The sequence below is a fragment of the Tinamus guttatus genome, unplaced genomic scaffold, assembly GCF_059628265.1.
Source record: "Tinamus guttatus ecotype Peru unplaced genomic scaffold, ASM5962826v1 Tinamus_guttatus_pri_ptg000096l, whole genome shotgun sequence".
Lineage (NCBI taxonomy): Eukaryota > Metazoa > Chordata > Aves > Tinamiformes > Tinamidae > Tinamus > Tinamus guttatus.
The window spans coordinates 288,352-309,813 of NW_028288630.1; the positions used below are offsets into that span (position 1 = coordinate 288,352).

The 21,462-nt window shown below is 59.6% G+C and overlaps 2 protein-coding genes across 2 annotated transcripts; both read left to right on the top strand.

Annotated features, from left to right (window-relative positions):
• Positions 1-247: 247 nt before the first annotated feature.
• Positions 248-12,688, top strand: ACVR1B (activin A receptor type 1B). Its single transcript, XM_088520663.1, has 9 exons — positions 248-266; positions 7,398-7,637; positions 8,796-9,044; positions 9,570-9,800; positions 9,906-10,073; positions 10,642-10,798; positions 11,297-11,421; positions 11,921-12,051; positions 12,484-12,688. The coding sequence occupies exons 2-9, from the start codon at positions 7,463-7,465 to the stop codon at positions 12,607-12,609; spliced, it is 1,362 nt and encodes a 453-aa protein (XP_088376789.1). The 5' UTR covers positions 248-266; positions 7,398-7,462; the 3' UTR covers positions 12,610-12,688.
• Positions 12,689-16,370: 3,682 nt separating this feature from the next.
• Positions 16,371-18,588, top strand: TAMALIN (trafficking regulator and scaffold protein tamalin). The gene is made up of 8 exons (XM_088520637.1): positions 16,371-16,490; positions 17,019-17,068; positions 17,299-17,353; positions 17,529-17,631; positions 17,704-17,797; positions 17,887-17,953; positions 18,048-18,114; positions 18,197-18,588. The coding sequence occupies exons 1-8, from the start codon at positions 16,371-16,373 to the stop codon at positions 18,553-18,555; spliced, it is 915 nt and encodes a 304-aa protein (XP_088376763.1). The 3' UTR covers positions 18,556-18,588.
• Positions 18,589-21,462: the final 2,874 nt, after the last annotated feature.

A 21,462-nucleotide genomic window follows, 5' to 3' on the forward strand; every position in this document is an offset into this window, starting at 1 on the left:
GCCGCCGCGGGGCGCGCGCGGCCCCTTTAAGGCGCGCGGCGCCTCCCCCCGCGCGCGGCGCAGGCGCCGCCGTCCCCGCTGCTCGCGGCGGCGCTCGGCAGCGGCGCTCGCCATGGCCGCCCCGCTGCTGCCGCCGCCGCCGCCCCGCGCCGGCCCCGCCGCCCGCCGCCGCCGCCCGCGTCCGCCGCTCCCGCCGCCGCTCCCGCCGCCGCTCCCGCTGCTGCTGCTGCTGCTCCTCGCGGCCGCGGCGCCCCGCGGCGCCCGCGGTGAGTGCGGCCCGGCCCGGCCCGGCGCAACATGGCGGCCGCCCCGCCCCCGCCCGGACCGGCCTGGGGGGGGAGAACCGGGGGGGGCAGCGGAGGGATTGGGGGGGGGGTCGGTATAGAGGAGCCCCCCGCCCTATAGGGGTACGGGGAGGGGGGATGGATGGGGCAAAGCGGGGAGGGGGCTCCGGGTGGGGGGTCCCCCCGGGGCTGGGGGGCTCCTGGAAGGCCCAGGAGGAGCTCGGGGGGTTCGGGCGGGGGGGGGGAGCGTCTCGGAGCCCCATGGGGGGCGCCCCCGGGCTGGGGTGTTAATGGGGGTTGGGCCCCGCTCCGCTGCCCCCCGGCCCCGTCGCGGGGTGCGGAGGCACCGGGGGGGGTGCGGGAGCCCCCTCCCCCCCCCCGCTTTGGGGGCCGGGCGGGCGGGGGGGGGGGCAGGAGATGCGGCCCCCCCGAGGGGGGCGGGGAGCGTCTCGTAGGCCAAAACCCCCGGGATGCCCAAGAAATGGGGGCGCGGGGGGGCCCAACCGCATCCCGGAGGCGCCTCCGCCGCGGGGGGGCCCTTCCCGTCCCTTTCCGGAGCCTCCACGCGGGAGCAGCGTTTCCACGGGGGGACACGCCGGGGCCGACGTGGTGTGGGTGGGGGGGCACATCGGGGCACCCCCCGGGAAAGGCACCGGCCTCTGGGGCCAAGCGGGGTCCCCCGGGGCCACCTGTGGCTCCCGCCGCGGCCCCTCCGGAGCCGCCCGTGCGGCACGTTGGGAATTGCCGGGTGCGGGAGCTCCGTGCGCGGATCAGGGCTCGACCGCGGCGGAAAACGGCCTTAAACCCCATGGCGGGGCCCTGCTCGCCCCCAGCTTCGGCTCTTCCCGATAAAGCAGGGCCGGGAGGCTCAGTCCAGGCCCAGCCTTGGCTTTTCTCTTTGTGTTTTAAATATAAAACCCGGGCGTTTGTGCGGATGGCTCTTCCCAGAGCTCCGGAGGGCTGCATCCAGGGAAGAGCTGGATGGATAGGAGGGATGTGGGAATTGCTTTCCGTGCCTCGCTGACCGGCACGTCGGGCGCTCGCTCGGATGTTTTCCACGAGAAATCTTAAACGCGGCTCCGCTCGGTGTAGGCTGCAAAAACATCCTGATTCCTGCAGTGCTTTGGAGCTGCAAAACCTCCGGGCGCATCAGTAAATAAAGCGGAAAACAACCCCCGTGCACAGCTCCTTCTTAAAAAACAGTAATGAGCGAGTGCCTCTGCAGCGACCTGGGCAGCGTGGTTGTAGGTAGGTTCTTGTTTCCTTGCTGCAAATAACACAGGAGGATATTGTAGGGAAAGGTCTTGGGCCAGCCAATTTTATTCTTAACGCTGCTTAAAATATGCATTTACTCAGTTGAAGGAGACGCGCGCTGAAGGGTCCATAATTTATATTTTATAACTTTCCAAGAAAGACTCCTCTAACTGGAAACTAAAAACGGTGTCCAACAAGAATTCTTGAACTCTCTCAACTCCTTGGCCAGACAGCTCGGATTTTCTCCTATTTGTTTTCTCTCCCCTGGGTGCGCAGGCTGCTGCCAGTAGTAGATGCACCGGAAATCGCTGTTGCGAAAGGAGAAAAGGAGAACGTCAGTTCTCATAACGGCAAGCAAAGTTCACGGGGTGGCGACTGCGTCCGGGGCCGCGGCGGCTGCTCGCGGCGCGGCGCGAGGAGGGACGGCGGCGGCTCCGGCGGTCCTGGATGAGCCTTGGGAGGGCAGGTCGCCGAGCCGGGGCTGGGACCGCTCGTGGGTCTCTGTTATTTAAACCAGGGGTCTCCCAGCGCCCGTTTTCCTTGCGTCTGGGATCAGACTGAAATCCCCTGGATGGAGATCGGCCTTTTTGCAGCTTTTGAGGGGCCTCGGAAGTAGCCCGTGGATTGCAGGCGCTGCACGTAAACCACGGATCGGGACAGTTTCCATGTGGGCTCCTAAAAGCACGTGCCGGTTGTCTGAGAGTGGTCGAGCATCGAGTCTAAGCCTTGGAGACCCTCCCTAGCCGCTCCGTGTGTCTGCCCCGCCGTGGCGCTGCCTTTGGGACTTGTCTCCTCAGCTTGTTCCTGAGCAGGTTAGAACGTAAAATGGGTGTCAAGACGGAGCACGGAGCCTGTTTGCTGAGTTGGAGAGCAACAATCGCAGAAATGTCAGATTTTCTTTTAATTAACCTATTAAGGATGAGGCTGCTGTCAGTTCGCTCATTTAAAATTCATTTAGAATCTCTCCTTTTGTGTCACTTCGGGTAGATGCGGGGAAAACTCTTCCCTTCAGAGAGGAGGTGGCACCGTTCTTGCCGCTTCCCCCTCCTCATCCTCCTCCGCGTGTGTTTTCTGCTCGGGCCCTGTGTTACTGTCAGGCCCAGCCCTGCACCCAGGGGACTGCAGCTGCCTCGACAAGATCAGGATCCTCTCGTTTCTAACTTTAAATATCCCAGGATAACTTTCAGTTTCTGGGCGGCTTATGCAAAAGTGCTTTTTATAGCGTTTTGCAGTTAATTTTAACTCTTCTGTTTTATTTAGCAGCAGGGGGTCAGTAGGCTTCCAGAAGCACTACAAGGAGCAAGGGGTGCTGCTAGATCTGCAAGTAGATGGAGGATTTGATAAGGCAGCAAGAGGTAGGAAAGGCCTTGGAGGTGGGAATACTGTCCCTGCAGGGGAGTGGATTTAATTCCTAGCCTAATCCAGGGCAAACACTCGTGACAGGGGTTCTTCGCTCCCTCTTTTAGCACAGCGCCTAGTGAAGGTGCATGGGAAGGTATTTGTTTCTTCCGAGCGTGTTTACACACGTCCCTCCTCATTACAGCATCTAAAGCAGCAGCAGAGGTAAAACCCAATTGTTTTCCATTTCTCTTGTTCACATCATGTTGCAGCAACATTAAGACATTGCTACCAGATTGGCTCTCATTAAGTTGGGCGCTGTGCAGAGATGTAATAAGCTGCAGCTCCTGTTGCAGAGTCTTAGGCCCTGAAGTCAGGGCAAGCGTCGTTCTTGCAGCCTCGAACTGATGAAAAAGAGCAGCAGTTTTGCTGTCTGCACAAGAACCCGCTCATCTGGGAAGTGTGTGCCTGATTATGGGCAATTTTATCGATGATAGTCTTCAGGTTAATTATCTTAAAACATCCCAATCAGGTAGGGTTTTACCCAGAAAAAAATAAAGGTATCTTGCCTAGCAGAGCTCAGGAGTTTCTGGAAAATGCATTCTTGAAGGCCATTAACACCAATACCTAAAATTTTGATGCGAAACTCTCTCCTGCCCTGCCACATAGGCGTCTTGATGCGTGCATTCATGTGCAAGAGTAAATATGTGCGAAACGAGCTCAAATATTTGCTGCAGGAAACCTGTTCTTGGAGTGTCAAAGCTTCATATTTCAGTCTCGCTGGAGTCCAGATCTCTAATCCAAGAACCCCACCTGTTTGTGTGGATTCACCTAATAACTATGTTACCTTTAATGTGGGAATAGAGGGCCTTATCTTATTTTCTTCTTGCTCGTAATTAATACAAAAAGAATATTAATGCTGCCATGCAGGAGCACATGAGGCAGGGGGCTGGTGGCTGCTCTGAGTTTCCTGGGGAGCAGAGGTGGCTCCGCGGGCTCAGGACCATCCCACCACCCGAACGTGGGATCTCCCTGTACCGAGGAAGAGTCCGTCTGTGCCGATCGGCCGCTCCGGTTCCTGCGCTTGCCCACGGGCTCCTGCAGTCAGTGTCGTGGCCACCTGCCTTCTGCCCCGGATTAAATCACCGCGGCGGCTGCTTCGGTGTAAATGGGAGATAGCCGGGATTCGTGACTCGGAACCAAGCCCTCGTTGTGAGGAGCTGCAGCTCGACGTTAGACTTGTTTGAACAGCTTCTTTCCAGGGTTGGGTTTGTCAAAGCGAGCGTGCCGAGCTTCCAGGCACCGCTGGAGCTTCCAGGCACCGCTCGGACAAACTCGTCCCCCAGCGCTTTTGCAGGAGTGGGCTCACCCACCCCCATGGTGTGAAGGGCCCTTTTGTTTTCTTTTGTCCAATCTGCTTTATTAAGTAGATTAAATATTTTGTTCAAGGAGAGCTTTTCTTTTGGAATTGAAAAGAATGCTGTTGGTTTGGTCTTTTATTTGATCCTGTCTCCTCCTGATTTGCCCAAGCATTCCCGGTTCTGCTCGGAAGCGCTCTGGGAGATGCCCCATAGGGGCTTCAGGTACGTGGCATGTTTGCTGCCTGCCACCCGCAGCCAAGGACCGGTCGTTTTTTCTTGTCTCTTAATGATGGCAGAAGAATTTTCCCTCCTGGATTATCCAACCTGAAATGCTGGATCTGCGTGAGCTGCCTTGTAATCCTGCTCCTTGCTGGAAGCTCTTTGGTTCCCGCTTCCTCCGAGCCCGGCACGGAGCAGCCTCTCCCGCGCGCACCGGGCCCTTCCGTCAGCAGGAATACGGCTCTTGCCCTGGCAGGTTTGGCCATCTGCTCCGGGTGTTTCTCGGCTTCATGTGCCGGGCTGCTCCATGGCGAGGACGGGGAGGAGGGGACTGCGGAGGGACATGGGAATGGCGCTCCCGCCCCCGCCTGATGGGAATTGCCCCAGATTTGGGCCTGTTCCTGCAGCCCAGAGATGAAGGGCTCCAGTGTGGCCCTTGAGGGTCCCGTGGACGGCGCAGTGTCCTGCCCTGCTCCCGCATCTTGATCCGCTTTGTTCACCCTGCTCCCCTTAGGGACAAGGAGAGGTGCAAAGCTAAAAATCACTGCTTTCCAGAAGCAGCAAAACCACGTTTGTCTCAAAGGCAGAGCATATCAGCCAGGTCTAACAGCCAGCAAAAGCAGGAGGTGAAACGAGGACGTGCCGCGGGACAAACCCCTCCTCGGAGGGAAGCGCCGGGTTCTCCGCAGAGCAGATAAGGATCTCTGTGCGCTGCGAGCCGGGCCCCGGGTCCTGGTATCATCCCTTGCAGCTAAACTCATTCTTGACACTGCGAGTGAAGCTAAGTGGGTACAAGCAAGGTACAAGCAATGCCTCTGTGCTCATGCCTGAAAGGATGCCTGCTTTCAGCCCAGATATGAAAGGGAGTTTACAAAACCACGTTTATTAGAGCACTGAGGAGCTGTGTTCGCTTGTGAGCGTCCGCAGGCACAGCAGCCGGAGCCTCGAGTTTGGGCTTGGGAACTTTGGAATGAGACTGGCAGGAACAGAGTTCTGCTGTGTCTAAAGCAAGTCGGAAAGAGCATTCGTGGTGAAAGGTGTGCGGCTTAAACGTGTTTAATTCATGCTTTGAGGGTTTAGATAAAGCTTTAATAAAGGAGATGCTTCAAAATAATATTTCCTTTTAACCGTACTTGAAGGCTGGAATGTGCCCTGGCTGCTCTTTCCTTTCTGGTGTTTTCATAACAGCTCCATTATAACAAACCTTTGTTCCCCCAAGTGTGCCTGCTTTCCAGAGCTGCCCTCTCCGCTCCGCCGAGCGGGAAGGCGCGCGGTGCGTTCAGCCCTGCGAGCGCGACGGCACCGGCGCTGCTCCCATCTCGGATCCTCCCTTCCGAATCCATGGCTCTCGTAGCCCTTCTCAGCAGAGTTCAGTCTTGAGGTTTTTCCTGTTCTTTTCCTATCCCAAGGATAGAAATAATGGATTTATGCTGGAAATAGACTGCGGATTTCAGCCTGTCAAGCGCGTGGTCATAAGCTCTGTTTGCTCGTGATGCTCTTCTGCCTTTCATGGGCTTTTTGCTCTTAAATGTGTTGGTTCAAAGCCCATCTGCGTCGAGCCTGTCCGAATCCTGCAGCTCCCAAGGGCTAGGAAACAAGGAACACGGTGTCCAGAGAGAGCTAAGTGAGTGGAAATGTAATTAACCTACCCGATTTACCTAGGCCGCTGGAGATAAGGGCTGATGGGCGCCTTCCCCTCGGGGCTGCCCCAGGGTTGGGCAGAGCTGATGTTTTCCATCCAGCCGGTGGTGACGAGTCCCCGGCCACCCAGCTCCGCTCGCCGTGCCGCAGGGAGGGAAAGCTGCTTTCCGTGCCGTGAATATTCCTGAATGTCCGTGCGTGTCGAATGCGGAGCCGCCGGCACCGCGGGCCCTGCCTTTCCGGCGTTCCCGGGACGGTGACGGGCGCGTGCGTCGGGACAGCGACGTGGTTCCCCCGTGGGTGCCCCTAGGCTGAAGAGCAGAAGCGGAATTAGAGGATTTGGCTACTGGATGGGGGAAGAGTTAAGTGGTGTTTTTATCTCTTAAAACACTGCTTCAGACTCCTACCCGAAAGACCATTTCTGCGGCAGGTGAGTACATGTTTCTGAACCCCTGTGGGGAGACTGAAAGGTCTGATGAAAGCCGAAGAAAATGCTGCATGTTGCTGAGCAAGCTCCACCCTTCTTGACACCGCTGCGTGGCTCTTTGTTCCCGAGGACGGCGATGCCTCGGGACCCGCTCGCAGCTCCTTTTCCAGGCAGCCTGGAAAGAGGCGCAGTGACAGCTGGAAGGCTGAAAAATGTGGGAATCTGTCTTGGAGTTTCTCCTTTGCTCTTCATGGAGAGCAGGCAAAATGCCAGGAGCGTATTTGACCCAAGATAGTGTCTCGGATCAGGAAAGCAGTCACTAAAGAAGTGGCTGATCTAGTTGGGTGTAGCACGCTCGGCTTGCAGTTCCTTTGGATTTGGTTTGGCATCTCCTGGCTCGTGGTTGTCTCATGCGAGTTGAAAGGGGCACTAAGGAATCTGCCCCGTGGGGTTGTCGTGGGCACGGTGAAAAACCCTGGCTGGGGGAGCGCAGGTGAAGTGGGTTGGTTGCTCTGAACCCCCCTGCTCTTCCTCCAGACTGACTCAGATTCCCACCCTGGATTGAATCGGGAGTGGATCTTGGTAAGATTGAGCTTAATTTGCAGCAGTGGCTCTGGTGATCTCGGTGGGTGCAGCAAGAAGGATTGTGTGGATAAGCACCTTCTGGACGGTTTTGTTGTGCTTAGGCTGGGTTCCATGAGTTCTCACTTGTCCAAGATACCAAATATTACTAGTCCTGCTATTAAAGCCCTTTCCTCTTGATGCTGGAAATAGCCCGTCCCAACCAAAGTGAGAATTTCAAAGAACAAAGTTTTCTCATTTGCACGTTTAGTCTCCAGGAGGTTTTCAAGGGTCTTGTTTTGATTTCTGCAGCTTTGACATGTCTGTGCTCCAACTGCAACCAAGCCAATTCCACCTGTGAAACGGACGGTGCCTGCATGGTGTCGGTCTTCAACCTGGACGGCGTCGAGCATCACGTTCGGACCTGCATTCCCGAGGCGAAGTTGGTTCCTGCTGGGAAACCCTTCTACTGCCTGAGTTCAGAAGACCTACGCAATACTCACTGCTGCTACTCCGATTTCTGCAACAAAATCGATTTAATGGTTCCCAGTGGTGAGTAAAGAGCTAAATAAATTTTCTGTCTGTTTGAAGTGGGGGGAAGTTGTCTGTCTGGGATGGGAACGAGGACCTCTTGGTTCTGCTTTCGCTTCTCTTAGGTTGCCGTGTGAATTTGAGCACTCTGTTTATTTCCTGGTTTTGTAGAGTGGAAATAACATGTAACCACTCCAGCTGAAAGCAGGAGGCTGCTCAAACTCCCCTGTGGTAGTCAAAATGTCACCAAATGATGTGGTTACACTTCAGGGCAGAAGCTTCCCAAGTTTGGGGTTTTACTTTGGCTGTTTTCTGCCTGCCCTGGCTAGCTCCGCGCTAAGGAGCCTCCTTTCACCTTCTCGTCCTGCTGCTCCTGAGAGCAGCACCGTGTCCATCTGCGCCAGCTCCTGCAGCTCCGCGCCGCGTGCCAGCTCCTTTTGGGCTCCCTTGTGTCTGCCGGAATCACTTCCCCTCCTTTGGGAGTGAAAAACACCCTCTTTAGGAGAAGCCCCGAGTACGGGCGCGTTGCAGCAGCCTCTGCGGAGCAGCGGGTGCCCGAATGCTAAATGCACAAAGAGGAGGCAGCCCTGCCTGCCAGCCAGGGTGTGGGAAAATGCTGCTTCTTCCTAATTCTGGGGCCCAAGGAGCCCTGCGGCGCTTCCTCCTCGTGCTTCCCTCTCCATTTGTAGGCTGTTACTTAGTGTGTCCGAGACCCAGTTTACTTGGGGGCCATAGAGGGTCAGGCTCGTCCTAAAAGGTCAAATATTTGCCTTGCTGTTCTTCCCTGCTTGTTACAGGCCAGAAGAGGAAGAGGGAGGAATGATTCCTTAAAGCTGGCTGCTTCTCCCACTTGGAGTTCAAGTGGGAAGGGAAATACAGGCTGTTCTAGCAGAGTCAGCTCCCATCCTGGTTTACATAGTGCTGCTGGAACGCCTGCTCTTTTGGGGATTGAAGCACCAGCTCTTTTGGGGAATTTTAACTCTAGTTTGCATGATGAGCTGATGAGCCCCGTGTTAACACTGTTATTTGCCATGCCCTCTACCGTCCTGGAATGGCAAGCTGCAGTAATCTGGCTCCAGGAGGATAATTGAAATACAAGAAGGTCCTTAAAGAATATATGCAAAGGAGTCATGCACTTCTAAATCGTTCTTTTTCTTTTTTCCTCTCCTTCCTCCCAAGGGCACCTGAAAGAAAACGAACCCCAGTCGAGCTGGGGTCCTGTGGAGCTGGTGGCAGTGACTGCTGGACCCATCTTCCTTTTGCTTGTTGTCATGATCATAGTGGTCCTTGTTTGTCACCACCATCAACGAGTCTATCACAATCGGCAGCGGTTGGACATGGAAGATCCCTCTTGTGAGATGTGCCTGTCGAAGGATAAGACCTTGCAAGATCTAGTCTATGATCTCTCCACCTCTGGCTCTGGCTCAGGTATTAAGATATGACTGGAAATAACGAACGGTGACCCCTAACTCAATTCCCTGGCTTCCAGGCCATTAAACCTTCAGTGCTGCATCCCCAGTGGGAAGTCTTAGCTCTAAGCTCTAAGTCACCTAAGAGGTAGCAGTGACGCTAGGACTCCTTTCTCTTAGGAGAAGTTTGGGGGTTGCTGACTGTCTTCAGCACAGTCTGTCTGCAGCGAGTTCCACTCCTTACGTATTCAGGCTAAAGTCTCTTTGATCTTCCACAGAGCAGAAGTTCCCCAACTGTTGTCTACCTAATCGCTAGAGGTTTGCAAGCTACTTCAAAGTGATATGCAGATGCTGCCCAAACAGCCAAATGGCACATCCTACACAGAGGCAGGAGCCATTTTCTATTTTGGGTCTTGCTTAGGCTGCTGAGTGTTATCAATTGTAGAACGTTCTAGGTTTGATAAACGCTCTACTTCACACTCTGGGTTTTCAGTCGTTTCCTTTGCTGTGACAGGCGCTCAGATCTGCCATTTCTTGTCCCTAGGTCTGCCGCTCTTTGTCCAGCGGACCGTGGCCCGGACTATCGTCCTGCAGGAGATCATTGGCAAGGGCCGCTTCGGGGAGGTGTGGCGTGGCCGGTGGCGCGGGGGCGACGTAGCCGTGAAAATCTTCTCCTCGCGCGAGGAGCGCTCCTGGTTTAGGGAGGCAGAGATCTACCAAACCGTTATGCTGCGGCATGAGAACATCCTGGGGTTTATTGCTGCGGATAACAAAGGTAAAACGGGTCTCGGTGGTGAGGGCAGAGGTTCTTCACTAGTGGAATAAGATGTGAAATGCCCGCTGGTTTGCACCCATCTGAGCACCCTCTTTCTCACTGCAGATAATGGAACGTGGACCCAGCTGTGGCTCGTCTCCGACTACCACGAGCACGGATCGCTCTTCGACTACCTTAACCGCTACACGGTGACTATTGAGGGGATGATAAAACTTGCCCTGTCTGCTGCTAGCGGATTGGCCCATCTGCACATGGAGATCGTGGGTACTCAGGGTAAGAGCAAAGTCTGGAAAGATGCTGTGAACTCTTGAAGGGAGAGAAAAGCAGAAGTGGTGAGGAGGACCGATGTGCTGCACAGACAACGTTGGCTGTATCAGCCCAGATTCATCTGGGTTGAGTCAGTATTGGCGAAAAATTGCTTGTTTGGCTGGCTGTGAAATGGGTTGATCTCAGTCTAACTCCTGGGAGTTGCATCACTGTTTCTCATCCATGTCCTAAAACTGGTGCTGCTTGGATGGGATGTTGGTGCAGGCAGTGCCAGCGTTACGAACAACTTACGTCCGTGTTGGCTGCCTGGCACGAAGGGATCCATGTCCCTCTTGAGGCCCCTGAATGCTACTGCATCAGCGGCACCTTGGAAGCATAAATGGAGGCTCTGCTTACCACAGGCTGGCCGCACTTGCTCTTTTCTTCAGTGCTAAAGTATCTCCAAACAATGAAAATATGTCGCAAGACTGAGGGTTTAACTAACGCCATGAAATCTGTAACTGCTTCTGCACTAATGAGACTAACAGGTTTCACCATACCTTGACCCCTGCTGCTTTTTATTTTGCTCTATTAGGAAAGCCTGGGATTGCTCATAGAGACTTGAAATCCAAGAACATTTTGGTGAAGAAGAATGGCACGTGTGCCATCGCTGACCTTGGTCTGGCTGTCCGGCACGATTCTGTTACCGATACAATTGATATTGCACCAAATCAAAGGGTTGGAACCAAACGGTAGGGAGAACGGTGTTCTTGGTCAGGGTTTGAAGGCATCGGTGTGTGACTAGCAAATGCCTGAGCTCCTGGGGGAGCACTGCTGAAATTCCCTGTCTGGAGCACTTCAGTGTCACGGTGAATGTCAGAATCGTGCCTTGAGTTGGTGTTGAAGGGACACGAGTGCCATCATCTCGGGGTCCCGTCAAACTGAGAGGTGCAGACCAGCTACACACACTCTGTGTCATGGTATTTCACAACTAGCTTGGCGTTCTCAAAGCCTTTGGGGACTTACTGTCTGGAGCTTGATGTACTTTGGACATTTTTGCCATTTTTTCATTATTTTAGAGTTATTTTGTTTACTTTATTAGACCACTGGGCTCAGGTCTGTTCTGATTAAGGCTGTACAGTGCCAAGTTTTGCCTCTTAAGAAGAGCCGTGTGGGAAAACCTGCCATTTATTATTTTCCAGGGAATCCCCTCTCAAAAATAACATGATGTTCCCTTTTTTGTTGTGCAGATACATGGCCCCCGAAGTCTTGGATGAAACCATTAACATGAAGCATTTTGATTCATTTAAATGTGCGGATATTTATGCCTTGGGCTTGGTCTACTGGGAGATCGCTCGGAGGTGCAACGCAGGAGGTAATATTGCCACCGTGTGCCTGTGCTGTTAGCGTCCGTTTTTCCCAATCTTTGGTGTTTTGTGGGGGTAAATGCTGCGGTAGGGGACTGCAGTTCCTGCAGAGATCTTCAGGAAGTTCTGTTTGGTAAGTAACTCTCTTCCCCTGCTCTGGTACCAGCTTAGTGTCTTGGCACAGCTGCAAGGGCGCAGCTCTGGGGTAGGTGTGACAGCCCTGCCACCTCCTGCTCCGTCGTGACCCTTCCTCGGGGATGGAGGTGTTGATTGCAGCACGCTGACTCTGCTCCAGTTTGGGCAGCTGCTTTCCATTTCCCTGAACTTTCTTTTTTTTCTTGCAAACTCAAATCCCTCATTCTTCCTTCTCTTCTAAACAATTGCAAAGTGTTGACGCATCTCGGCAGTGAGTCATGGAGCCCAGACCAGCATCAGTCTGCCTTCAGCGAGTGTGTTCCGGAGGTGATCCGTTCTCCAGGATCTGCATTTCCCTTTTCTCTCTCGTAGGTATCCATGAGGAGTATCAGCTTCCATACTATGACCTGGTACCCTCCGATCCCTCTATCGAGGAGATGCGGAAGGTTGTATGCGATCAGAAGTTACGGCCCAACATCCCCAACTGGTGGCAAAGCTACGAGGTAAGATCTGTTTCCATCTTCACAGCCCCTGCCCAGAAGGCAGGGCAAAAGCAAGTCCTGCTGCCGACTTCCAGGCATAGGAAGTGCCCTGGGGTTGTATCAGCATCCGCCGCAGCCAGGCAGCAGCTTGGCCGGCACGCTTGGATTGCCGGAGAGAATTGCAGGAAGAAGTTCATTGCCCTCTCCCCCGTGTTGTCCCTTAGAAAGCCGTTGTTGTAAGTGGCAGTGGCCTCCTGTCACGATCCCTGGGAGCTCACACAAATTACACAGGCAGGGCTGGTTTGCTAAAAAGCTGAAGGCGCAAATCCCAGCACAAGGTGCCAGCGCCAGCCCGGATACACAGTCACCTCCGATGCCCGGAGCGGCTCCGGAGACGCTCTCCGGGATCCGAGGGGAGCAGGACTGACGCCTGCCCTTGTGTTTCCCATCTAGGCGCTGCGGGTGATGGGGAAGATGATGCGGGAATGCTGGTACGCCAACGGAGCGGCGCGGCTCACGGCCCTCCGCATCAAGAAAACCCTCTCGCAGCTCAGCGTCCAGGAAGATGTGAAAATCTAAGCCCTGAGCCCCAGCGAGGAGGCAGAGCGCGCAGAAGCTGCCGTGCTAGAGTGGCCGTGGGATGGAGGCCTACCTCGTGTTTCTACCCGACCTACTGCTGCCGACGGGGCAGCGCGGCCCGCGGGCTGCTGGGCGGGAGGAGGAAGCCTCTCGAGCCGCTCTCTTCCCTCCTTGGGTATGAAACAATCCGAAACCTTTTTTTGATCACCTCCTGACAGCACGGAGACCTGAGAGGGACTCGCCTTGAGGGGTCTCGGCCATGATCGTAACTCTCGTTTCTTTAACGGAAATCCCTGCAAAGCTCCGTGCGTGGGGGGCACCCGTCGGCGGGTGCTTGTGGCCTGGGTGCTAAGGTGCTGGGAGTGGGAAGGGAAAGGGAAGGTTTTCTTGCCGTACTCTGCGGGTTTTCCAGGGACTGGCGCATTAATGCAGAAAAAGCATTGAAAAAACCCCACAAATGGTGCTCCCTTCTGAGAGGCTGAGCCTGGACAGCTTATCAGCTCCACGGAACCGTTTCCCTCCCGTTTCTTAAGCTTGAAAAACCCTCAGACGACACAACGCGGCTGGCTTCAGTGTGCGCAGTGGTGTGTGCATGCGCGCGGCGCGTCCCCGCGCCCGCTCCTGTCCCCGCCGGCGCCCGCCGCGGGGCCGCTGCTCCCCGTCCGCGCTTCCCGTGCATGTGCCGAGCTCGAGTGTCCGCGTTTTGGGCTGTGCTGGTGCTCTCCTCGGTGGCTCGTGAGCGGCGCCTCGCTTGGAACCAGGTCCTGAGCTCTCCTCCGGGTGCCCTGTGCCCCAGCGCTGGCTGCGGGGTCGTCCCGGCGGCTTCCTCACTGCCACCCCTCCTTGTTTTTTTTTTTTTTTTTAATAAGGAACCATCAGAATTGGCTTCACTCCTGCAACCCAGACTTTTTTCTGGAGCCCCCTGGGTTTGTCATTCCCGGTAGCAGCGGGGCAGGAGCGACCCCCGAGCCCCCGTCCCCATCGCGGGCGGCACCGCCAGCGGGCTGGGCAAGAAGCCTCCCCCTTTTTAATATACATATATAAATATCTCATAATCTGGAAGTGGCTGTGTATAACTCGTGGGGTGGGGGGAAACTTGCATGAATTTTATTTTAATTAATAACCAATCAGGGTGGATAGAGTTGATTTGACTGTTGTCTGCAGCCGGGCTTAGCACGTAGCTGAGGACGGAACCTGTCGCGCGAGGGCCGCTCCGGGCGCTCCTGGAGGCAGCGGTTGCTCTTCGGCCGGGTCGGTGTCCGTGGTGTGTAACTCTGAAGCCATAACTTTTAACTGGAGTGGTTTTTGATTATTTTTTTATTTTACGGGAGGGTCTGGATTTTAACTTTTTTTAATATTGTTAATTCTTTATAAGAGAAGAAAACCAATCTATAGTTATTACCTCTCAACCTGTTTGTTTGTAAAGAAATTACTGCAAAAAAAAGAAAAAAAAAAAAAGGAAAAAAAAAAACAACCAAATGCACACAGCTCGATTTACACTGGAACTGTTTCTACTCAGACCTCGCGCCTGCTCTGTAAGGTGAGGTTTCATCTCTGCTCCGACCACCGGGGTCAACCTTTTCCCCCTTATTCTCCTCTTTGTAAACCCTCTGTTCTTGCTGTGTAGCCGTGTGTCTGTCTCTCCCAGACCCCTCTCTTGTCTGTGATTTTTATCTGTGTCGAGTGCGCGGTGTTTTTTGCATCCTCTTTGGAGCCCTTTTTTTGCATCGTGCCGCGGAGCCGCCCGCGGAGCCGTGGCCGCCTGGTGAATGTGCCGCTTCCCTTTGCCCTTCCTGCCGCCTCCTTGCTCGGCCAGGGCTTCCCGGGCGGCTCCTGCGTCCCTCCGCGTGCAGGATCCGGGAAGCCCACGGCAAACTAGGTACGAGGGCCGCGAGCGTCGCGGTCGGCCCCGCGCAGCCCCCGTTTCCCGTTCCCGGCTGCTTCTCCCGGATGCCAAACCCGGCTCCGAACCCTGCGCGGCCCCCGGGCCCGCTCCTCTGTAGCCACCCATGCAGCTGCCTCCCGCTCTACCCAGCGCCGCGGGATGGAGCGGGATTCCCGCCGGGAACGCTGCCCATGTAGCATTTCGAGCACTTTTCACGCCCGGGGAGCCACAGCCAGTGCAGAGCCGGAGCCTGGAGCCGCATCCCTGTTCGGCTCCCAAGCCCATCCCGGCTCCAAGGTAGCTGCAGCTCCGCATCCAGCACCGCCTGGGCAAGACGAAGCGGTGCTGGGTCCAGCGGGGCACGGGAGGCTCCGGCCCGCGGGGTCCCACAGAGCAGATCTCTTGGTACTTAACCTGCCCCTCCTCCTCCTTTGGTTTTTGTACATTTTATTAGAGATGGACTGTAAAATAGCCACTTAGACACTTTACCTCTTCAGTATGCAACTGTAAATATGGTGTAATATAGGAAATCTTTTGTTTAATATAAAACAAGGCTGTCGATTTCTGCTGTACATTATTAAAAGTTGGTTTTATTCACGCGCGCTGGCCCTGTCTCTCCCTCGGCACCAGGGTCTCTCCCTGTGCAACGCGACGTCCTGTGCCCGGGAATGCGGTGTGGGAGGTGACTGGATCCTGGACCTTCCTCTTAACCCCCCCTCAGCCCCCAGCGGCACCGTGAGCAGCTGTTGGTGCCCAGAAGGGCCCAGAGCCGCTTGGGGACAGTCCCTGTCCCCCAAATCCTCTTTGCTCCCAAGGCGCCGCTTGCTGCTAATTCTCCTTAATTGGAGCTCCCCGGAGTGGGTTGTGGAGGGATGAAGGGGAGGAAATCCGGGGGCCCTGGGGGCTCAGACAGGGAATTAGCCCATGGATGCGGGGGGAGCGAGGAGGGGAGCTGCCATCTGCCCTCCCTGCGCTGCCTCTGAGCTTCCCGAGCCCTTCCCAGACGCTCGGCACCTTCCCGAGGTCCCGCGCCCCGTCCTGGAGCACCAGGTGAGTGAGGGGGGCACACGGGGCGTTCCCGGCTCTTCCTGCCCTTTCCCCGGATCCGGTGCCGGGGCTCCCGCGCTGTTCCCCTGCTTGTCCAGCGCCCTCCAGGCCGGTGCGCTCGGCTCCGGAGCAGCCTTGGCCGCCGGCAGCCCCTGGAGGGCCCGTGGGCGGCGGGCCCGGCGCGACGCCGGCACCGTCGTCTCCGGGTTATGTTTTTTGGACGATTTTAAATAAACATCTGGGCAAAGCCCTGAGCTCCGGCGGGAAGTTCCCGCTGCGGGCGCTGGAGCGGGGGCCAAATCCCAGCTCCACTTGAAGCGGCCGGGGGGGCCCCCTCCAAGTCCCCTCTGCTGCCCCACGGGGGGGATGCGCCAGGACCCCCCTGTGTCCCCACTGTCACCTGCTCCCCCTAGTGACCCCTGTTCCCCCCCACTGTGTTCCCTGCCCCCCCCCGGTGTCCCCTGCTCCCCCCGATGTTCCCTGCCCCCCCCCGCCCCGTGCTCTCCAGCGCAACAGCACCTCGGGGGCGGGGCCAGCACGAGAGGCGGGGCCTAGTGGCAAAAATGGGCGGTGTATACCAAGGGGGCGTGGATCCATGGAATGGGCGTGGCTTGTGGACAAATGGGGCGTGGTTTGGGATAAAGAAGGAGAGGTTGCTGCGGAGAGGGGCGTGGTTTGTAGATGATAGGGCGTGGTCTACGTCGAGAGGGGCGTGGTTTGAAGACAAACGGGGCGTGTCAGCCTGCCGGAGGGGGCGTGTTCTGCGCAGGCCCCGCCTCCCCCCCGCGGGTCCTTATAGCGGCGGGCGGCGGCGGCCCCAGGCCCGGCCATGACCCTGCGGCGGCAGCAGCGGCTCCTGCCCGGGCAGGAGGCGGCCCCGGACCCCGCGGCCCCCGACGTCTACCGGGCGCTGGCGGCCGCAGGCGGGACCCTGCCCCGCGTGCGCAAGGTGAGCGGCGCCGGCCGAGGGGAGACCGGGACGGGGACCCCGCTGGGTCGAGCGGGGAGTCCCGCGCGCGTCGCTGCGCCCCGGAGCACGCGGGAACCGCTGCGGCCCCCGACAGGCCCCGCGCGCCGCGGGGGCCTCTCCGTGGGTGCCATGAGAGCGGCCGTTCTCGGCCGGGCGTGGCGGCTCCCCCCGCTTCCCGCTGCGGCCCGGGCGGCCTCCCCCGTCCTGCCTCGAAGGGGCGTCGGGGAGGAGGCGCCGCGGCCACAATAAGGGAGATTGTTCGGACAACGGGTGGTTTTGTGCTTAAAAAAAGGAGAAGAAAAGGAGAAAAAGTCGGACCATGCGGCGCACACAGGGGCCCTCTGTGCCCGCGCGGCCGGACGCCAGAGCGGGGCAGGCGCCGGGGCGGCTCCGCGTGCGGATAAGAGGCGCGTTATGCGCGCAGGGGGGGTGAGGGCTGCGGGACGGAACGGGCCGGGGGGGGACACGGGACACGGCGCCTCCCGCTGACGGCCGTTCCTCCCGCAGGGCGCCGGGAGCCGCTGCCGCTCCCCGTGCGACTCCCCACAGGAGCACAGGTAGGAGCAGCCCTGGCCCGGCCCGACCGGGTCCGCTCCAGCCCAGGAGGGGCAGGACCGGGACTTGTTTGGGGCTGCAGCCGGAGCAGTGGGTGCAGGCTTGGGCTGCCACAGCGATGGGAGGAGGAAAGAGGAACTGCCCCGCTTCCCGCAAAGCTCGAGGCTGGGGGCGTTAGCAAAGAGCCTGCAACCCCGGGGGGTGGCCAGGCCCTCACTGTGGCTCCCCGCAGGCGGGTGGTGACGCTGGAGAAGGCGGCGGAGGAGGCGTTTGGCTTCGAGATCCAGGTGAGCCCTGCGGCCTCCCGGCTTCTTGCCTTGGCCCAGGGTATTTTTAATCATCTCTGAGCCAGGCGCTATTTTTAGCAGTGATGGAGCCGCCTGGGTGCCACAGGCTCCCATGGGTGGGTGTGGGGAGATGTGGGAGACCCCCAGTGCCCCTCACTCCGGTGCCTCCTTCCAGACCTACGGGCTGCACCATCAGGAGAGGAACCGCGTGGAGATGTTCACCTTCGTGTGCCGCGTGCACGACGGCAGCCCGGCCGCTGCCGCGGGGCTCCAAGCCGGTGAGTGCCCCCCTCTCTGGGCAGCGAGCGGATGGGGGGGCCCAGACATCCATCTGAGCCTTGTCCCGACAGGTGACACCATCACGGGCGTCAACGGGTTCAACGTGGAGGGCGTCCGGCACCGGGAGATCGTGGAGATCATCAGGAACTCGGGCGATGTGCTCAGGTGAGATGGCTGGGTCCCCTCACCATGTCCCATGTGTCCTGATGTCCCCATGGCCCTCCCCATCACCCCTGCCCGGCTCTGCCCCGCAGGCTGGACACGCTCTACGGCACCTCAGTGCGCAGGGCCGAGCTGGAGGCCCGGCTGCAGTACCTCAAGGTGAGCTGGGGGCTGGGAGAGGGGTCCTGTGCCCCCCAGCAGGGTGCTCACCCCCACCCAGCCCCCTCACCCACCCTGTTCCCCCCACCCCCAGCAAACCCTCTACGAGAAGTGGGGCGAGTACCGTTCGCTGATGGTGCAGGAGCAGCGCCTGGTGCGTGGTGAGTGAGGGGACATAGCAAGGGGGACAGATGCTGGCAGCCCCCTGATGTCACCTCTCACCCATTGCATTTGTCCCCCCAGGCGTGGTGGCCAAGGACCCCAGCATCTACGCGACGCTGGAGTCTCTGCGCTGGTGCCTGCGGGGCGTGGGGCTGCCCGGGGGCTCCTCTCCGCGGCTCAGCGCTGGCAGCGACGACTCCCTCTACCAGACGTGCGTCTTCGCCTCCGCCGAGTCCCTGGACGGCGCCGGGGCCGCGCCGGGCCGAGCCCCCCTGGCCCGCAGCGCCAGCCTACGAGGTGCTGCCGGGGCGCCCTGGCCGCCCCCCCGCGTCCCCTCCGCCGCCCCCCGCAAGGGCAAACACAGCAGCTTCCGCCGGCGCCTGCTCAAGTTCATCCCGGGACTGAATCGCTCGCTCGAGGAGGAGGAGAGTCAGCTCTAGTCCCCGCTATTTATTTATTTATTGCATGGGCTGAGCCCCGCTGCGCCCAGGCAGATGGTGCCCCCCATCCGGCTCCCCCACCCCAGCAGATGGATGGGCTGTGGATCGAGGTGCAGTCTTGTCCTTCCCCCTGCCCTGGGGCCCGTTTCCAGCTCAGCACTCGTGGCACTGGGACACGGAAGAGGAACAGAGGCCTTGGCCTGGCCGGGGTTTTCTCCAGGAAAGCAGCTGCTTTATCTCAGGAAACCTCCCCTTTCCCTGGGACCATGTGGCTACAGGGGGCTGTTGCCTGGGGGTGCTTTGCCCTGCACCAGCTGCCCCCCTGCCCCAATACACGGACTCTTTGTACCCTCGTGTGGCTGCGACTTGTGCAGGGTAAGACATGGGGGCACCAGGTCCCCCCTGGGGCACAGATGTCTGCAAGGACTGAGCTGCAGAGGGACCCTGAGCTGCTGGGGCTGGAGGGGCTTCTGTGCCCCTCGCCATGATGGAGGGACCAGCGCTGGCTCTTGGTGACGTCTCCATCCGTGGCTGCAGGCTCTGGCGCTGCTGGGCTGCAGCCAGTCCCGCTTCCGGCCTTGCTTCCTCTGGGAGCCTGTGAGCAGCTCGGAAAACCGCTCCCACCCCACGGCCTTCCTGCCGCCGGGGGCCTGGGGCTGCGCGGGGGCCACCATGGAGCGTGACAGGCCCCATGGCCCCTGCACCCGTCCAGGCCTGGCACATCACCAAGGGCCTGTGTCAGCCCCAGGGACATCCAGGGGACCCTGGCTCTTGCAGGGCTTCACTTGCTGCCTCAGTTTCCCCTCCAGCTCATGCCAGGACTGCAGCCACCTTTGCACTGTCTATGCAGGTGCCCCAGGGCAGCCCTGTGGTGCCATGTGGCTCTGTGCCCACAGGCCTGGCACTGGCCTTGCTGCCCAGCAGGGTCCCAGAGGGGAGAGCCCGGGATCCCAAACAGCTGCAGATGCCAGGGGGGGTTCTGGACTGCAGGGGCGGGGGGGCTTGTGTGGGTGTGCGGTGGGCTTGCATGTGCGTGTGTGTGTAGGAGGTGCATGCTGCATGCACCTAAACATGCGTCCCAGGGCAGTGTGTGTGAGCATGCAGGCAAGTGGGCAAGTGAGTGCCATGGGGCAGGGTGTGCAGCGGGTGCGTGTGTGGGCCACGTGCTGCTGGGGGTGTGCGTGGGGCCAGACCCACTCTGCACCACGCTCCTGCCTTGTCCCTGTGCCAGTGTGACTCTTCGCTTGGACATTTATGGTATGGGACGGAGCCAGGCGCGCGGCAGGGCACTCGTTGCCAGCGCGGGGCACCCTGGTCATGGGACGTCCCTGCAGCAGGTGCCACCCGCCACGGTGCTATTTTTAGCCAGGAGCCAAGGCTGCGGCGCTGGCAGGAGGCTGCAGCGAACATGGGCCGGGCACCGCGCGCCCAGACAGGGCTGGCATTGTGTGCAGCTGCCCACCCTGTCATTACCAGCAAATATGGGCCTGCGCTGTGGCAATGCAGGCAGCTGCTGTGTCCCCCTCCCCATCCTGGTGCCCTGAATTGCCACCTGAATTGTCACCGAGGAGCTGTGAGGGGTTCCCCCGGCATTCGTGTCTCCTCCGGCTGCATCTGCTCTCCAGCCCCGCAGCCTCTCCGGGGCACCGGGATGCCCGGAGCTGCCGGCCCCGGTTCTGCCACCCTCGGGCCCCGCTGCTCCTGGTCGCGGCCCCGCGCGCAGCCCCCGGCCCGGCCCCGCCGGGGCATCCCCGGGGCGGCCCCGCGCGCGGCTCCCCGTGACGCCGCCGGGATTCCCACGACGTCAGCGGCCCGGCGTGACGTCACGGCGCCCCCGCCCGTAGTTGGCGGCGGCAGCGGCGCGGATGGGGCAGCGCGGCGGCGGCGGCGGCCCGAGCCGGGCGCGGGCACCGGGACGACGGCGGCGGCGGCGGGGCCGGGAACGGGGAGCCGACGGCAACGAGGTAACGGGCGGCGGGGAGGGGGCCGTGGGCTCCTGCTGGCCGTGACCGGGCGTTCGCCCCCGCTGGTGCCGGTGTCTCCCGCCCGGCGCCGGGCATCCCCCGGTGGCCACGGGCTCCCAGTGCATCCCCAGGGACGGCGCAGCCCTGTCACCCTGCGCCCGCCGGTGATCGCACATCCCCCGGTGGCCGTGAGCCCCAGTTCCCCTCCGGTGTCGCGCTCCTTCGTCACCGGCTGCTGCCTCCATGCACTGTCACCAGTGAGACATCTCGGTGACACCTCCGTGAGGGGGGACAGGTGACTCCGCGCCCATGGGGGACCCGGTGGAGGCACCCGTCGCCACGACCCGCGCGGGGCTACCACACGACCAGGCCCTCGGGGCCCCTCGTTTCTGCAGGGCTGGGTGACACAGGGCCAGGTGGCCGCTCCTGTTCCCTGGCAGTGCCGTGGGCTGACAGCGCCAGAGAGTAGCGTTGCTAGAGGTGTCATTGCCCACAGAGGGGCCTTAGAAGTCCTAAGAGGGTCTGGCATTTGGGCTGGCATTGCCGGACTCCGGCATTGCCCAGGCGGTGGCACTGCCAGGGGTGGCCTTTCGGGGAGGTGGCACTGCCGATGCCGCTGTGCTTGGGCCCTGGCCCCGCGAGAACGAGCACTGCGGACCGGGCCGCGGACTGGCACCGGACCCGGGGCGGCCGAATCCTGCCGGCTCTAGACGAACGGAGCGGACGGAGCTGCCGCAATTGTGGGCGACCCCGGTGCTCAACGCTCCCTCCCGGGGCGGCGGGGACCCAAATGGGGAAGGGACCCCGAGCCGCAAGGGCTCCCGGGCCGCGCCGCCGCCTCCCCCGCCGCCCTCCCCGCCCGCTGCTGCCTTCCTGGCCGGGGCGGCGCTGGGGCCGCCGCCAACCCGCACCGAAGTTTCCATCGCCGCGGCCAGGGCCCTTC

Bases quoted from the DNA above. Each gene is read 5' to 3' on its own strand.
- ACVR1B (XM_088520663.1), top strand. From the start codon at position 7,463: ATGGTGTCGGTCTTCAACCTGGACGGCGTCGAGCATCACGTTCGGACC. The intron at 7,638-8,795 runs GTGAGTAAAGAG...CTTCCTCCCAAG, and splicing joins CGATTTAATGGTTCCCAGTG to GGCACCTGAAAGAAAACGAA. The intron at 10,799-11,296 runs GTAGGGAGAACG...TTTGTTGTGCAG, and splicing joins CAAAGGGTTGGAACCAAACG to ATACATGGCCCCCGAAGTCT.
- TAMALIN (XM_088520637.1), top strand. From the start codon at position 16,371: ATGACCCTGCGGCGGCAGCAGCGGCTCCTGCCCGGGCAGGAGGCGGCC. The intron at 16,491-17,018 runs GTGAGCGGCGCC...TTCCTCCCGCAG, and splicing joins CCCTGCCCCGCGTGCGCAAG to GGCGCCGGGAGCCGCTGCCG. The intron at 17,069-17,298 runs GTAGGAGCAGCC...GGCTCCCCGCAG, and splicing joins GACTCCCCACAGGAGCACAG to GCGGGTGGTGACGCTGGAGA.